The 17845-nt window shown below is 47.0% G+C and overlaps 2 protein-coding genes across 3 annotated transcripts in view; both read right to left on the bottom strand.

The window, feature by feature from the left end:
• Positions 1 to 1834, bottom strand: part of LOC141092186 (epithelial cell adhesion molecule-like) — a 41753-nt gene extending 39919 nt beyond the window's left edge. The window contains exons 1-2 of the mRNA XM_073578187.1: positions 758 to 1834; positions 318 to 488 (exon numbers count right to left, since the gene is read on the bottom strand). Coding sequence (XP_073434288.1) covers positions 318 to 488; positions 758 to 836 — 250 coding nt within the window. The 5' untranslated portion in view covers positions 837 to 1834. The remainder of the gene's footprint in view (positions 1 to 317; positions 489 to 757) is intronic.
• A 32-nt stretch (positions 1835 to 1866) lies between these two features.
• NRDE2 (NRDE-2, necessary for RNA interference, domain containing) lies at positions 1867 to 17467 on the bottom strand. 2 transcript variants are annotated; one of them, XM_073578184.1, is made up of 14 exons: positions 17332 to 17467; positions 13572 to 13680; positions 11760 to 11948; positions 11262 to 11405; positions 10611 to 11043; positions 10082 to 10487; positions 8941 to 9074; positions 7497 to 7620; positions 5544 to 5713; positions 4985 to 5371; positions 3812 to 4674; positions 3091 to 3229; positions 2279 to 2350; positions 1867 to 2093 (listed from the first exon to the last, which is right to left on the bottom strand). In XM_073578184.1, exons 1-14 carry the CDS (start codon positions 17360 to 17362, stop codon positions 1968 to 1970), a joined length of 3327 nt encoding a protein of 1108 aa, XP_073434285.1. In that variant the 5' UTR covers positions 17363 to 17467; the 3' UTR covers positions 1867 to 1967. The 2 variants fall into 2 exon arrangements, with proteins under 2 accessions (XP_073434285.1, XP_073434284.1); XM_073578183.1 differs by lacking the exon at positions 17332 to 17467 and adding an exon at positions 16905 to 17051.
• Between the last annotated feature and the right edge of the window lie 378 nt (positions 17468 to 17845).

Raw genomic sequence — 17845 nt, 5'->3', positions numbered from 1 at the left:
GCAGTGACATCACTGAGAATGCCTCCTATCCATCACTAGAGATCAGAGGTGACATCACTGAGAATGCCGCCTATCCATCACTAGAGATCAGCGGTGACATCACTGAGAATGCCCCCTATCCATCACGAGATCAGCGGTGACATCACTGAGAATGCCTCCTATCCATCACTAGAGATCAGCAGTGACATCACTGAGAATGCCTCCTATCCATCACAAGAGATCAGCAGTGACATCACTGAGAATGTCTCCTATCCATCACGAGAGATCAGCAGTGACATCACTGAGAATGTCTCCTATCCATCACACTCAGGACTCACGTTGGTTGCAGTTGACGGTCAGGTTGTCGTATCCGCTGAACACTGCCTCGCACGTTCCGCATCGGTTCAGGTGACAGGTGACATATTCGTTGTACGGACATGAAGAATCCTCGCAGACCTCGTCATAGTCGCAGTTCTCATGGGCAGGAAGAGCGTCTGGACACTCATCATCTGCGAGCGAGAACACAGGGGGAATTGTAGTCAGATGTATACTATCAGAAGTGAATACTCGTAGTCTTTTAAATGATGCCACAATGTAATAACATCAGATGTCAGGATCAGTATTAATACAATATGGAATGACATCGCATTATAGAACAGATATTAACTGCTTATAATTAGAGGGGGACACAGCAAGGGGCAATCACCGGGCAGCCAATGTGACCCAGTGTCAGGTGCAGAAGACTACAGAAACTGGAACCAGTGTAGAAATCACATACCCGGTACTGGGGAGATGCCAGACAGAGACCCCAGCAGCAGGAGACAAAGCCCAAAGCGGCAGGACCTTCCCGAGTCCATGTGAAATCTTGAGTAGCACCAACCCTGTCCACCTCTGCCACGAGCGCTTCAACTACAGCGGGTTCCACTCGGCTGGAGACAAGTTTTAGCTTTACCCCCTCCCCCAGGAAAGGTGTGAGGACACATATATTAAACTGTGGAAATAATGGCGGCCAATGACACTGAGAACACAGAAGCGACAACTATCCAAACAAGAACTGTCCAATCAACGCACACATAGCATAAGTTACATCCTGTATTATTCTCCAGAGCTGCACTCACTACAAGTAGGGAATACTGTGATACAGAAACTCTGCAGCCTGAGAGTGCAGCTCTGGAGTATAATCCAGTTCATGCAGGTGGCGTTCACAGGACATTATGGCGACTGATGCATTCACTTCCATTGAAACTTACATTCTAATCCATCTCCCCACACACCAGCCCCCCACGATTCCACGCCTCGTCACCGGACATCACTCAGGATTTGCTCTGCTATGGTCGTCATATATATTGATACTATATATACACGCTGATACACTGTAACACACCCTCAGTGGTGTGAACTAGAGTTGAGCGAAACAGGTCGGTCAGATTCAAAAGTCACCAACTTTCGCCAAAGTCGGGTTTCATGAAACGAAACCCGACCACAGTGTGAAGTTGGCCATGCGGTCGGCGACCCAAGCATCAAAGTCGGGTTTCGCCGAATGCTTGCACGTGACTTTTTTCAGCCAATGAGAGAAGCGGAGTGTAGCGTAGCTGGAGTGGGAGAGGGAGAAGAGAGATTTTGCCGCCTCTGGGGTTAAAATTCATGTCAGGTGTGTTTACAGTCCTCCACTCACTGCCGACTTTTCTCCCCATTGACTTGCATTGGGTTTCGTGTTTCCCGACTTTTCCCTATAGTCGGCCGATTTCGTTCGACCCGACTTTTGAGAAAGTCGGGAAATGAAACCCGACTCGACCCTAAAAAAGGCAAAGTCGCTCATCTCTAGTGTGAACATTTTTACCCAAGACCCACAGTGCAGAAATAGAAAAAAACAGGACAAAATGGAAATTTCTTTTTATATAAACTGGAGCGCTGCAGACCTGCAGCCTCTCACAAGGGTTTATTATACACACAGGGGGGAGTACAGGGGGCAAGACAGGGGTCAGTGACTAGTCCTCCAGTAACAGATCCAGCTCCTCCAGGGGCAGCCGAACCCTCAGCTCCTTCTCGGTCATCAGATCGATGATTTCTTGCAGTCGATCCGGGAAATATTCCACCGCGTCCAAATACAAGACCTGCAAACAGAAGAGGAGAGCGTCAGCAGAGAAACACCGCAGAGAGCGAATGCCCTGCAGAAACCCCAAAAATAAAGGACCCCAAAAACACTGCATTCATCAACAAGACAGCGGACAATCTGTCCTCATCCGCGGCATTGTGAGGGATCAGAACTCAGGGCTCATGGGGTTGAAGAACTACTCACCTTCCCCCAGGGACAGCTCTGTATGGCCTTATAGAACAGCCCCTGACCCCTGTCCCGCTGCCCCTGAGACACCTGCAAAAGAATACGAGGTCAGCAAGAAATGTCCACCAGCAGAACAGTAAGTGCTGCTCTGGAGCAGATTGTGAGCCCCATCGGGGACAGTGCCAATAATGTATGTAAAGCGCTGTGGAATTAATGGAACTATATAAATGAGTAAAATAAAATTAATAAATAAACACAGGATATAACTCAGGAACAGTAATGTAATGTATGTACACAGTGACTGCACCAGCAGAATAGTGAGTGCAGCTCTGGAGTATAATTCAGGATGTAACTCAGGATCACTAATGTAATGTATGTACACAGTGACTGCACCAGCAGAATAGTGAGTGCAGCTCTGGAGTATAATTCAGGATATAACTCAGGATCAGTACAGGATCAGTAATGTAATATATGTACACAGTGACTGCACCAGCAGAATAGTGAGTGCAGCTCTGGAGTATAATACAGGATGTAACTCAGAATCAGTAATGTAATGTATGTACACAGTGACTGCACCAGCAGAATAGTGAGTGCAGCTCTGGAGTATAATACAGGATGTAACTCAGGATCAGTACAGGATCAGTAATGTATGTACACAGTGACTGCACCAGCAGAATAGTGAGGGCAGCTCTGGAGTATAATACAGGATGTAACTCAGGATCAGTAATGTAATGTATGTACACAGTGACTGCACCAGCAGAACAGAGAGTTATGCTCTTGGGTACACCACTTATTATAAGAGTGTATGAATACATAGATGACTTCCTCACTGTGAAGTGCAGATACATCCTCCAGAGCAGCAGACATCGGGACCCCGACTCCGTACTCAGTCCGCGCTCAAACAATGCTTGGATACGATTGGACAGGCCAGTTTCTGGCAGGACGGTGAATACGTCTCCTGTTTCTCCCCTGTAAAACACATCACATTGCAGCGATCAGTAACAGACTTTCATTTCAGCTACCAAATTACTGAGTGGAAGCTGGAGAATATCATGGTATTTTTATCTTGTTAACTTTTTCAAAAGAAAGTATCATTAAATGCAGAAAACTTCTGCAACTTCTGAATGGCCGTTATATTTCAACTCCATAATTAATAGATCTCCGCTCGCTGTCAGTGAAATCCTTCCACTTCAAAGCCAAAGGAGAAAACAAACCCAGTGCAGACGATCCACAGGGAGATAAACCCATCAGTAGCACAGATCTATACGACGTCCTGGCAGTACGTTACAATGTATCAGCGCAGGTAAAATAGTTCCATCCTGCTTCCTCAGCTCACAGATGATTGTGCAGACATGAAACGACTGTAACAAAACCTCAGCTATAAGAACTAATGGGTCTGAAAACCGTGATAGTGAATTCTCACATTCACTGACAGCAATCTGAGATCTTGAAAACGAAAGAGTTGAGACACAAAGTATATTAGGAAGTTGCAGGATTTTTCCTTCTTCATCCCCTCAGTAGGGGCAGGATGAATCTACATAGCGGCGATACCTCTGCACAGATTCCACCAGCTTCTTCCTTATCTCTTCCGCTCGGATCGCGAACAGATATGGCTCAAGGGCGTGCGTCGCCCTCCTGACACCGTCTATGAACCTCCGAGACTTGCTGCAGTCAAGAGATCGGCTCTCCGTCTGGATGTAGGATGCCCACAGGGTGACATTATGAGGGTACAAGCGCAGAGCGCACATTAGAGCCTCCCTGAGAGGGGCACGTGGGTAGACGCAGACCCTCATGTGGTACTTCAGTAAGTTAGTGTGCATTATGGTGACCGCCTGCAGGGGGCTCCAGGAGCCTTGTGCTTCATTGCTTTCTCCAGCAGGGGGGGCCAGAGAGTCAGAGACCTGACAAAACACTGCGACAGCAGAGTCTATTCCTACAGTGAGATATTGAAAGAGAGCGAAGCAGCCGGTGACGGCGACCATCGCAGAGTCCATCGAGTCTTCCAACGCTCGCTCGTATGCTTTCCTTGCCTTTAATATGCTGACAGCAGGAACCGGCCCTTTATATGGCCCATAGGGGGAGCCGTCAGCAAGGCTGGTAAGGATGTGTACGGCCCGTGATCCTGCCTCGTGCCTAGATGTCATCTCCGCTTCCAGCTCAGCATACAGTAAGCAGAGGCCTCGTAACGCCTGGTCCTTTAACCCTCGGCTGCCTGCAAGTCCAATCGCGGCATCAAACACCTTCCTGGCCTCTTCTGTGTTCCCCAGCAGCCATTCCAGCAGAGCGTATTCCCTCCACAGTGCCAGGCTGTTCCGGTTCGCTGTCTCCTTCAGGAGCCCTTTTGCCAGACGTTTGCTTCTTTTTCCTTGGTTTTTCAGTTTTTTCTTATTTTTCACCTGCAGGCAGCAAACAACCTGAAAACGAGAAAGCAAAGACGCTGCTGGGTAAAAAATGGCGCAAACAGAAGGCGCTAGACCTACGATTATATCAGGATAGGTGTGGCCAAATCTGCGCTCACTGCGACGGCCGACTGCAACACAGTTCTGTGTTACGATCGCACCGCTCTCAACCTTACTGTTTACTTTCTGGTCCTGTCCTGTTACACAGCCTCAGGGCTTGTAACAATGTATCAGAGCTCTTTCCTGCAGCTGCAGCAGAGCAACATGACCAGGAAAAATGTTTTCTTTCACTGACAGTAAGCACGGAGCCTGCAGATAACAATACCTTGGATATTTCATACTGCAGCCAATAGACGGAAAGCTTCATCTTCTCATCCACAGTAAAGCAGGACATGGCGGACTGAAAGACGTCTTGTATGAAGCGCTCGCCTTCCTTACACTGACCGATCAGCGACCTGTCTCGGTTCATTGTATCAAGATGGCCGACAGCACCAATTCCAGACAGTGGGAGCTCTTGGGATGTCAACATCCGCTCGTAATAAGACGAGTGGTCAAAGATGGAGGCATTGTCCAGGGAGAGGTACAACGAGGCAGGAGGCGGTCTGGAGTCACAGGGAACCCCCATGAACTGAAGAAAGGACACTACGATCTGCAACGTCAGGTCTGCACTGGAAATCTTAATCATGGAAGGTCCGATGTCATCAAAGAAGACCTAAAATAAGACAAATACAATAGAGGACGTGAAAAACATTCTGTTAATCCAGAACATAAAATGTGCCGAATTATCAAACATACTACTAGTACTATTTCTACACCCTTCTCCATGAATGAGAAGAATTATGAGTGCAGCTCTGGATGTGACGGTTAGGTCTTGGTGCGCTCACCTGTCTCTCGGGGTCCTCGCAGTCGTCCTCGGTTTGTTTTTTGGTTGCGTCTGGTCTCCATGGTATCCAGTGTTTGGCCTCCCGAGCGCACTCCATACTGAGCCAGATTTCAGACCTGGGTCGGCTTTTATTGCCAACGTCCTCCTCCGCATCCTCATCTTCATCTTCACCTGGAGATAATAAAGTAAGAAATCAATTAAACTGCAGGCGCTAATAAAATCGGGACAAGCTTAATTTCCTCACTACTTCAAGATCTCTGCTTCTTTCAGTGACTGGAAGCTTTATTTTTGCCATCTATTGTATCCAGTCTAAGAAACGTCAATGAAACCAAACCTACACATTAAGCATTGCAACACGGACGGAGCAAAAACTCGAATCTCCCATCGCATACACATATACATACATATACACACACACACACACACACACACACACACACACACACACACACACATACATAGGTGCTTCTCACTAAATTATTTTATCAAAAAGTAAATTTATTTCAGTTTGTCAATACAAGAAGTGAAACTCATTATATAGAGTCATTACAGACAGAGTGATCTATTTCATGTGTTTATTTCTGTTATTGTTGATAATTTTGGCTTAAAGCCAATGAAAACCCAAAAGTCATTAGCTCGGTAATTTAGAACACTTTATAACACCAGCTTGAAAAATGATTTTAAAATCTGAAATGTTGGCATATTGAAATGTATGTTCAGTAAATGCACTCAATACTTGGTCGGGGCTCCTTTGGCATCAATTACTGCATCAATGCGGCGTGGCATGGAGGCAATCAGCCTGTGGCACTGCTGAAGTGTTATGGAAGCCCAGGTTGCTTTGATAGCAGCCTTCAGCTCGTCTGCATTGTTGGGTCTGGTGTCTCTCATCTTCCTCTTGTCAGCACCCCATAGATTCTCTATGGGATTAAGGTCAGGCGAGTTTTCTGACCAATCAAGCACAGTGATACTGTTGTTTGTAAACCAGGTATTGGTACTTTTGTCAGTGTGGACAGGTGCCAAGTCCTACTTGTCAGCAGAGGGAAGCATGTAGTGCTCTAAAATTTCTTGGTAGATGGCTGCGCTGACTCTGGTCTTGATAGAACACAGTGGACCTACACCAGCAGATGACATGGCTCCCCAAACCATCACTGATTGTGGAAACTTCACACTAGACATCCAGCAGTTTGGATTGTGGCCTTTCCACTCTTCCTCCAGACTCTGGGACCTTGATTTCCAAATGAAATGAAAAATTTACTTTCATCTAACAGTCCAGTTCTTTTTCTCCTTGGCCCAGGTAAGAGGCTTCTGGCGTTGTCTATTGGTCATGAGTGGCTTGACACAAGGAATGTGACACTTGTAGCCCATGTCCTGGATACGTCTGTGTGTGGTGGCTCATGAAGCAATGACTCCAGCAGCAGTCCACTCCCCCAAATTTTTGAATGGCTTTTTCTTAACAATCCTTTCAAGACTGCGGCTATCCCGGTTGCTTTTGCACCTTTTTCTACCACCCTTTTTCCTTCCTCTCAACTTTCCATTAATATGCTTGGATACAGCACTCTGTGAACAGCCAGCTTCTTTAGCAATGACCTTTTGTGGCTTACCCTCCTTGTGGAGTGTGTCAGTGACTGCCTTCTAGACATCTGTCAGGTCAGCAGTCTTCCCCATGATTGTGGAGCCTACTGCAACAGACTAAGGGACCTTTTTAAACGCTTAGGAAGCCTTTGCAGGTGTTTTTTGTTAATTATTCTAATTTACTGAGATAATGACTTTTGGGTTTTCATTTGCTGTAAGCAATAAACATCAACATTAACAGAAATAAACACATGAAATATTGCTGTTTGTAATGACTCAATATAATACATGCGTTTCACTTTTTGTATTGAAGAACTCAAATTAACTTTTTGATGATATTTTAATTTAGTAAGAAGCACTTGTAGATCCATATGAGGATTACCAAGATCACTAATGACGATCCAGCCTCCCCGCTCCTGCTGCCTCATCCACGAACTCCATCCTTTTGCTCCTTTTTCTCCAAACCGAGGTTCCCCACTGTCCCAGAAAGGTTCAAAAAATGCCACCTAAAAATAGAAAAATATCGAAACGTTATCTTACTATTAAGATTAATAATGAATTACATCCAGCATTATACTCCAGAGCTGCACTCACTATTCTGCTGGTGCAAACAAAATTGTAGAGGGAACAGCATCCAGTCCGGGTGAAAAATTCAATTCCTTTATTCTGCCATCAATACATCAGTACAACGTTTCGACCATGCAAGGTCTTTTTCAAGTTTGACTTGAAAAAGACCTTGCATGGCCGAAACATTGTATTGATGGCAGAATAAAGGATTTGAATTTTTCACCCGGACTGGATGCTGTTCCCTCTACAATTTTGTTGGTACTATTGTTCCTCATGGGTCCTGGGACTTTGGAGCGTGCATCCAACTGAATAATCTGTGTGCTGTCAGCTGAACTTTTGTGCTATTCTGCTGGTGCAGTCACTGTGTACATACATTACATTACTGATCCTGAGTTACGTCCTGTATTATACTCCAGAGCTGCACTCACTATTCTCCTGGTGCAGTCACTGTGTACATACTGTACATTACTGATCCTGAGTTACGTCCTGTATTATACTCCAGAGCTGCACTCACTATTCTGCTGGTGCAGTCACTGTGTACATACATTACATTACTGATCCTGAGTTACGTCCTGTATTATACTCCAGAGCTGCACTCACTATTCTGCTGGTGCAGTCACTGTGTACATACATTACATTACTGATCCTGAGTTACGTCCTGTATTATACTCCAGAGCTGCACTCACTATTCTGCTGGTGCAGTCACTGTGTACATACATTACTGATCCTGAATTACATCCTGTATTATACTCCAGAGCTGCGCTCACTATTCTGCTTTTGCAGTCACTGTGTATATACATTACATTACTGATCCTGAGTTACGTCCTGTATTATACCCCAGAGCTGCACTCCCTATTCTGCTGGTGCAGTCACTGTGTACATACATTACATTACTGATCCTGAGTTACGTCCTGTATTATACTCCAGAGCTGCACTCACTATTCTGCCGGTGCAGTCACTGTGTACATACATTACATTACTGATCCTGAGTTACATCCTGTATTATACTCCAGAGCTGCACTCACTGTTCTGCTGGTGCAGTCACTGTGTATTTATATTATTGCCCACTCCTCAATCCAGAATGACAAATGTCCAATGGCAGCATGCAGAATTGCAAATGCAGCTCTGGATGTGACTGGAGCATGATGCCACTCAGGATTTGCTACGCTATTGATGGTCTCCTCTTCTCTGTGACACTGTGTAATGAGGCCTGGGTGGTGCTTGCCTTGGAGGACTCGGTGCTCATCGGGGGGACTTACCTGCTCCTTCGTGCTCATGCTCTTCACGCTTTCTGGTTTATAGAAGGTGAAGTCCATAAGAGCTTGGAACAAGGACAAGGCTTTCTCGCAGTGCCCAGCCTGGCGCAGGAAGTGACACTGCTGAAGGAAGATATCTGGAAGAAGAGTGACATTGATAACCATCAGATTTCACATTTCAATGTGTCACCATTTTTAAGACCTCTGCTTGCTGTTAGAAGCTGGAAAACCTTTTTGTGATTCTCACATATTTACTTACAACTGGAACCAGTCTGGTCTTTCCAGTGAGAACTAATCCTAAGCAGAAAGCTGACTGGGGTCTTGGGAGTTTGTTACAATGCATCAGCGCACCTAAGATGTATCAGTCTGGAGTCCAGGCTCTCGCGGGATTGTCCAGACCGGATGCAACACTGACAATTCCTGCGCTTTTTTAGAAGAACTGAGCTTAGATCTAATTTCTGCATGAAAAAATAACGAATCTATTCATTGACAGCAAGCAGAGAAGCAGCATAGGCCAGACTATATTCTGCCAGTCTGTGCCCGCTGACCCACAGGGCCAGGCCCACTGCTGGCTGCAGACTCATAATATGAAGGCACTTTGTAGTGTTTTCTGATCTCACATTTTTGGTTCTTGTCTAAACGTATTACTGTTTGGGGTCTAGAAGCAAATGGTCACGGAAAACCCCCATCTCCAGGCTGTAGCAAAGGGGGGCTGCATGGTTCAAAACAACAAGTCGTCCCGCAAAAAAAAAAAAATCCCTTATAGGCATATAATAAAAAAAGTTATGGCTCCAAGAACAAGAGGAAAAAACAGAAGAACAAAAATGAAAATTTGGTGCAGTGGAAAGAGCGGATTTGAAAGTGAGAAGGTGGCAATACTTCATTCTGACAGCAAGTGGCAGCATTTCACCACCTGACTAAAAGAAATGCAGAATAGAGAAAGAAGTTTCCACTTGCCACACAAGCTGCATCACAAAGGGATTACAGAGAAATCTCCACTCATGACAAAAGCTGCATCACAAAGGAATTACACAGTGACATCTCCACTCACCACACAAGCTGCATCACAAAGGGATTACAGAGAAATCTCCACTCACCACACAAGCTGCTGTCACACACGGATTACAGTGACGTCTCCACTCACCACACAAGCTGCGCTCGGTGTCGGGCAGGGCTGGATGAGACCGCATGGTCCCATCATGCACTGCGGACAGGGTGCTCAGACACTTCCCATAGACGGCGTTCACTTTGGACACCGAGAAGCTGCTGAATTGCCCCCGAGAAAACTGCAGGTACTTCCTCCAAAGCTGCGGATCGTTGGGGTGCAGGAAGATCAGTTTTTGCCACTCCTTTAGCAGCGCGGCGGCCTCCCAGAACTCTGCACAAAGCCGCAGCCGTGCCAGCTTCAGCTCGGTGCTGCCCGGGTTGCTCTCGATGGCTCTCTCCAGGATAGAGAGCTTCTTCTCCAGCACCATCTTTACTGACATGCGGTGGCCGTCTGCCTCGCTCTCGCTAGTGGAGTACATGCTGGGATGATGGATCAGCTCGTCCTGCAGACCGAGATGGAAAGGAGAGGTCAGTCCGCCGCTCTGGACTCAGGAAAGCTGGGTGACGGCATCACACTTGTTGTCACCCAGCAGATAATACCGCCTGCTCATACATTATTGCCGCACCTGAAATGACACAAACTCCATCCATGCCGCAACGTCTCCAGGATCTTCTCGGACTCTCCGGTTGTAATCCTCCACCTTCTCCAGGACACCGGTGTCTCTGGGCTCCGCTGCTGGGGTCTTGCTCTCCGGTCCCCCTTTACCTTGCAGCCACATGGTGGTGGAGCTATCATACACTCCTAGTGGATTCACCAAGCTGGCGGGACCAGTGGGGTCTGGTGCACAGTCCTTCACCATAATAAAGGCGCAGGAGGAGTCTGCAGCGTCCGCACCGCAGCACACCATCTCCGCCTTTGCCCGCAACGTCTGCACCGATGTCCTGCTGTAGTAGCGTTCTGCTTTTTTCCGAGTCGTCTTCTTGGGGTTCGTGTTCTCCCAGACGATCTGCTGCTTCTTGGGATTAAGCCCCAGACAGGAATGACCTCTCCTCCTGTATCTGAGCATGGGAATCAAGGGCAGACATTACTACTACCCCCATCATAGGGTGAGTAGGACACACGGCAGGGCGTTTCTGCAAATCGTGGTGCTTAAATGGATAGTTCACCAGTAATCTGCAGGTGACATCGCTGCACTGCCCCCTGAGCAATTTTGTAGCACAATATTGCTTGCTGCGGCCGCTGTCACCCATGAGCAGTGCTCCACACTCATCCTCACCGTGCAATGTCCTCTCGGTACAGCGACTTGTACTCCCAGTTTGCCCGATCGGCTTTCCTATCAATCCTGAACGTCTCCTTAAGAGCAGACGGAGCTTCATCAAGCCAGATAGGTGCCAGCCTCTGGTCGCTCTGAGAGTCCTCCCTGCAGACGACAAGTCACATGCAGCAGCATGAACACACGCAGGATGGATTAACCATTTATAGAGCAACATTATGTGGATTCGGAATTTGTATCAGGCGCTTTCCATGACTGCTCATTCCATAACTACAGGTGACAAAAAAATGGGATGCTGTTGCAAAAAACTCTCAGTATCCTAACTTGTTTTCCCACAGTAAGAAACTCCAAAGGGTTCATAAAGCCACTTAAAGCCCCCATAAAACTAATGCACAGTGGGCCGAATATTCAGGTTAATGGACGGCAGGGGTCGCTGTATTGACGTGACCAGGACAATAATCACGATCTATGGTCAACAGCAGAAAATGAGCCTTTACCCACCTGGCAGCTGACAACAGCTGAGGGTCCTTTAAATCTCGGACGTTACTCTCATCATCATCCTCATCGCTGCTCCTTTTCAGCTTCTTATTCTTTTTGTGTTTTTTTTTCTTCTTTTTCCTTTTTTTTCTCTTTCTTTCAGCCTCAGAATTCAACGACTCGCTCGCAGACGTCTGGATTTTGGAGTTGTGACTGTGAATGACACACGGAAGCACTCGGTGACAACTGCTCTTAGCAAGGTGACACTAAAAATTTTTTTTTTTTTTCAACAATTGAAAAAAAAAAAAGAGTAAAGTATTAATTACATTTTGTTTATGGTATACATCTGGATGAGGCTTTAGGGCTCACATAGCAGAACTGAGCGTAGTTCAGAGTACAGGAACATGATGATGTCTGTGCTGCGCTCTGATCATTGCACTGCTAACAGCAGTGGTGAGTGCAGGTCGGGCAGCCTGATATCGTACTACTAATCCCAGGTTGCTGACCTGTCCTCACCAGTGGATAAGTCACTGCCGCAGACCTGCACTCACCCCTCAGAGCAGGACTGTTCAACTAACTTCTTGCAGCGGTGAGAACAGCTCTGAAGCCTGTGACTTGTAGTACAATGTAAGGCTGTGGACCTGCACTCACCGCCGCTGCCCAAGACCATTGTGTGACTGGTGACAGAGAAATTGTAGCTGAGCTCGTAGACCCGGTGGGCTGAGTGGCTCTCCCACAGCTGAGAACTGGGCAGCCCAGGGAGTGCGCACAGTTCACACCTGACACAGACACAGTGTACAAGATGAGATTGGACTCCGAACAAAAGTTCCTATGTCCAGAGGCTGCCATATTTACAGTGTGTAAGCCTCATGCTCAGAAACAAATAATAAAAATAGCACTCCCAGTAGCAGTCCCAAGCAGCTGCAGAGAACGTTTATAAAATGTTTAAGAAGTAAAATTCATTTTATATGACTAATAACTGATTATATAATCAATAATTAATGCAAAATAATTAATACAAAAATTGTGACACATTCCCTTTAAGTCCAGCCTTATCGATTATAAAAAAAAACTAAGAAAATTTGTTATATACATTGTGCTCCTAATTTCCTCATGATCAATAGATTCACTTCACACATTTTTTTTTAATTAAAAAAAATACAATAATTATATAATATGAAATGTACTTCCTCTAAAAACCACTAGGTGGCGCCAATGACACACAGATTTATATGATGGGTTTTCACATCTGAATATAGAGCAGGACTCTGACAGCAATCAGAGATGTGGAAAATGTGAAGCGGTGAAATACGTGCCGGGAACTGCAGAATTTGTAATTTAAGACTATTTCAAGTGCAAGGTTGGGACACAAATTGGAAGACAAACTACAAGATGCCAACTGTGCGGCTACAAACTGGATCCCCCGCACCCAGTGTTGGATGTCATTACAAATGGCAACACTCTGCACATGAGATTATCAAGACGGACAAGCTTCGTAAACCTTTGAGCTTCAATGACTCTTCTTTCTGTCAGTGAATATGACAGTGAATTGTTTATCCAGGAGCTGGAAACCAGTTTTGCACTAATATTACTCACAGCTGTAGGTTTGTTGCAATTGTATCCAATCTACATAATCATCTGTAAGGTAAGCTTCCTGGACTCCAGACTGATACATTGCAACAAAGAAATCAGGACAAAAGATTTATAAAAAAAAGGATTGTTTAAAGTAGATGCAATTGTAACTGACCCTCAGATGTGCGAGTCATACTAAGGGGTCAGGACTCATTTTCAGAATACAACTCCCATCAGATTATGTGCTGAATGTGATCAGACTACCTGGACAGCGGTGATTCGGGGCGAGAAGGCGGTGGGGCGAGCTGCGTGCGCTGGTGCAGGGACAGAGCGTCCTCTGTACAAAAGCTCCGATTGCTCAGCCAGTCCAGCCCTGCAGAGGAGACATGAAGAAATGAGATGACACTGCAGCTCTGCGAACACCCCTCCCCCATAGTGACCCCAGACATAGATGCACCAGACGATTTATTCATATCACATATCTTGAGGAACGTGGAAGTTCTTGTGTGAATAGAGCAGTACGGGGGTCTCCGGAGTGAATAAGGAGTTACAATTGGTCTTTGAGGTAAATAGAGGAGAACCGGGGTCTCTGAGGTAAACAAAGGAGTACAGGGGGTCTCTGGGGTGAATATGAGAATGGAGAGGTACAGGAGATAATGGCAGGGGAGGAGGAGTACAGGGATCTCTGGATTTAAAAAAGATGTACAACGGGTTTTTGAGGTAAACAGAGGAGTACAAAGGGTGTTTGGGTGAATATAGCAGTGTAGAGGGTTATGCTAGGGGTGGGGGGTACAGGGGTCTATGGCAGGGTTGAAGGGATACAGGGGTCTATGGCAAAGGTGGAGGGCTACAGAGATCTATGGCAAAGGTGGAGAAATACAGTGGGTACGGAAAGTATTCACACCCCTTTAAAATTTTCACTCTGTTTCATTGCAGCCATTTGGTAAATTCAAAAAAGATCATTTTTTTCTCATTAATGTACACTCTGCACCCCATCTTGGCTGAAAAAAAAAAAACAAATGTAGAAATTTTTGCAAATTTATTAAAAAGGAAAAACTGAAATATCACATGGTCATAAGTATTCAGACCCTTTTTTGCTCAGCACTCTTATTTAAAGGGAATCTGTCACCCTTTTTTTCCCCTATTGGCTGCCGGCATAGACATCGGGGGCTTATCTACAGCATTCTGCAATGCTGTAGATAAGCCCCTGATGTAACCTGAAAGAGAAGAAAAACACGTTATATTATACTCACCGAGGTGGGCGGTCCGGTCCGATGGGTGTCACCGTCCTGTCCAGCGCCTCCCTTCTTCATGCGATGACGTCTTCTCCCGTCCTGTAATGGCTCCGGCACATTGCTCTGCCCTGTTGAGGGCAGAGCAGAATTCTGCAGTGCGCAGGCACTAGACCTCTCCCGACACCTGCGCACTGCAGAATTCTGCTCTGCCCTCAACAGGGCAGAGCAATGTGCCGGAGCCATTACAGGACGGGAGAAGACGTCATCGCATGAAGGGGGGCGCTGGACGGGACGCCGACACCCATCGGACCGGGCCGCCCACCTCGGTGAGTATAATATAACGTGTTTTTCTTCTCTTTCAGGTTACATCGGGGGCTTATCTACAGCATTACAGAATGCTGTAGATAAGCCCCCGATGTCTATGCAGACAGCTGAAAGGCCGAAAAAAGGGTGACAGATTCCCTTTAAGTCACATGCTGTCCATTTCCTTGTGATCCTCCTTGAGATGGTTCTACTCCTTCATTGAGTCCAGCTGTGTTTAATTAAACTGATAGGACTTGATTTGGAAAGGCACACACCTGTCTATATAAGACCTCACAGCTCACAGTGCATGTCAGACCAAATGAGAATCATGAGGACAAAGGAACTGGCCAAGGAGCTCAGACAGAATTGTAGCAAGGCGCAAATCTGGCCAAGGTTACAAAAGAATTTCTGAAGTACTCAAGGTTCCTAAGGGCACAGTGACCTCCATAATCCTTAAATGGAAGAAGTTTGAGACCACAGAAGTCTTCCTAGACCTGTCCGTCCAGCCAAACTGAGCAATCGTGGGAGAAGAGCCTTGGTAAGAGAGGTAAACAAGCACCCCAAGATCACTGTGGCTGGGCTCCGGAGATGGGAGAAGGTTCCACAAAGTCAACTATCACTGCAGCCCTCCACCAGTCGGGCCTTTATGGCAGAGTGGCCTGACGGAAGCCTCTCCTCAGTGCAAGGCATATGAAAGCCCTCATAGTTTGCTAAAAATCACAAGAAGGACTCCCAGACTATGAGAAATAAGATTCTCTGGTCTGATGAGACAAAGAACCTTTTTGGTGATTATTCTAAAGTTCTAAGTGGTATATGTGGAGAAAACCAGGCACTACTCATCACCTGCCTAATACCATTCCAACAGTGAAACATGGTGGTGGTAGCATCGTGGTATGGGCGTGTTTTTCATCTGCAGGGACAGGACGACTCGTAGCAATTAAAGGAAAAATCAATGCGGCCAAGTACAGAGATATCCTGGATGAAAACCTCTTCCAGAGTGCTCTGGACCTCAGACTTGGCCGAAAGATCACCTTCCAACAAGACAATGACCCCAAGCACACAGCTAAAATAACAAAGGAGTGGCTTCAGAACAACTCTGTGACCATTCTTGACTGGCCCAGCCAGAGCCCTGACCTAAACCCAATTGAGCATCTCTGGAGAGACCTGAAAATGGCTGTCCACCAACATTCACCATCCAACTTGATGGAACTGGAGAGGATCTGCGAGGAAGAATGGCAGAGGAGCCACAAATCCAGGTGTGAAAAACTTGTTGCATCATTCCCAAGACTCATGGCTGTACTAGCTCAAAAGGGTGCTTCTACTCAATACTGAGCAAAGGGGCTGAATATTTATGACCATGTGATATTTTCTTTTAATAAAATTGCAAAATTTCTACGTTTTTGTTTTTTTTGTTCAGGCAAGATGGGGTGCAAAGTCTACAATAATGAGAAGAAAATGAACTTTTTTGAATTTACCAGATGGCTGCAATTAAACACAGAGTGAATAATTAAAGGGGTCTGAATACTGTCGGTACCCACTGTATAGGGCTCTAGGGGAGAGGTACAGGGGTCTATGGCTGGGGTGGAGGTACTGGGTTTTATGGCAGAGGTGGAGGTACAGAGGTTTATGGCAGCGGAGGAGGGGTACTGGGGTCTATAGCAGGGAATGGGGGTACAGGGGGTCGATGGCAGCAGAGGAGGTGTACTGGGGTCTATAGCAGGGAATGGGGGTACAGGGGTCTATGGAAGCGGAGGAGGGGTACAGGGGTCGATGGCAGCGGAGGAGGGGTACAGGGGTCTATAGCAGGGAATGGGGGTACAGGGGTCTATGGCAGCGGAGGAGGGGTACAGGGGTCTATGGCAACGGAGGAGGGCAACTGGGGTCTATAGCAGGAAATGGGGGGGTACTGGGGTCTATAGCAGCGGAGGAGGGGGTACTGGCGTCTATAGCAGGGAATGGGGGGTACAGGGGTCTATGGCAGGAGTATATGGGTCTTTGGGTAGTGGTATAGAGAGATCTTTATCACGTGCGGACATAGTGGGGTTTCTCTGGGAATTACCCGTCTGTTCAGGAGCAGCTCCCGCACTAGAACACCCGGCAAAGGCTGGAAATAGAGCCATGTCTGCGTCTCTGTCAACAATCCTGTTCTTGTCGCATACAATCTACGTCACACACTTCTACTTTCGGACTACTTCTCCCAGAAGGCCCTGCGGTAGAAAGTGACGCTTCACAGCGGGAGATGGGCCGCACTGGCTGTCGGGAGATGTAGTCCGAGCTCGTATGGAAACGCAACGAGTGTAAACCTCTTCACGAACGGAGACCCGCAAACGTGAAGCAGTGACAGTCCGACCGAGGAGGATGGCGGCGTCCGAGCTCCGGTAACAGGAGATCACGGATGAAAAGACCCCGGAAACCTGGAGAATCGGACCTGCGGGATAATCGTCTGCGCGTTTCGAGCTCACATTCGTCTTCATTTATGATCTGACCTTTCTGTTGCTTTCTATTCCATTCCTTCATAGAGTTAGGAGACCCTACACCTCGGGGATCCAATCTCAGGGGGCTTCCAGTGTCGGGGGGCTTCCACTGTCAGGGGGATCCAGTGTCGGGGGCTTCCAGTATCAGGAGGATCCATTGTCAGGGGGATCCAGTGTCGGGAGGCTTCCAGTATCAGGAGGATCCATTGTCAGGGGGATCCAGTGTCCGGGGCTTCCAGTATCAGGAGGATCCATTGTCAGGGGGATCCAGTGTCGGGAGGCTTCCACTGTCATGGTGATCCAGTGTCGGGGGCTTCCAATATCAAGGGGATCCAGTCTCAGGGGGGGCTTCCACTGTCAGGGTGATCCTGTGTCGGGGGCTTCCAGTATCAGGAGGATCCATTGTCAGGGTGATCCTGTGTCGTGGGCTTCCAGTATCAGGAGGATCCATTGTCAGGGTGATCCTGTGTCGGGGGCTTCCAGTATCAGGAGGATCCATTGTCAGGGGGATCCAGTGTCGGGAGGC

This window comes from Dendrobates tinctorius, unplaced genomic scaffold (assembly GCF_039654945.1).
Source record: "Dendrobates tinctorius isolate UK_male_01 unplaced genomic scaffold, ASM3965494v1 ptg000058l, whole genome shotgun sequence".
NCBI classification, from domain to species: Eukaryota; Metazoa; Chordata; class Amphibia; order Anura; family Dendrobatidae; genus Dendrobates; species Dendrobates tinctorius.
The sequence above is the reverse complement of the archived record's forward strand: the minus strand, read 5'-3'. Positions and strand labels throughout refer to the sequence as shown.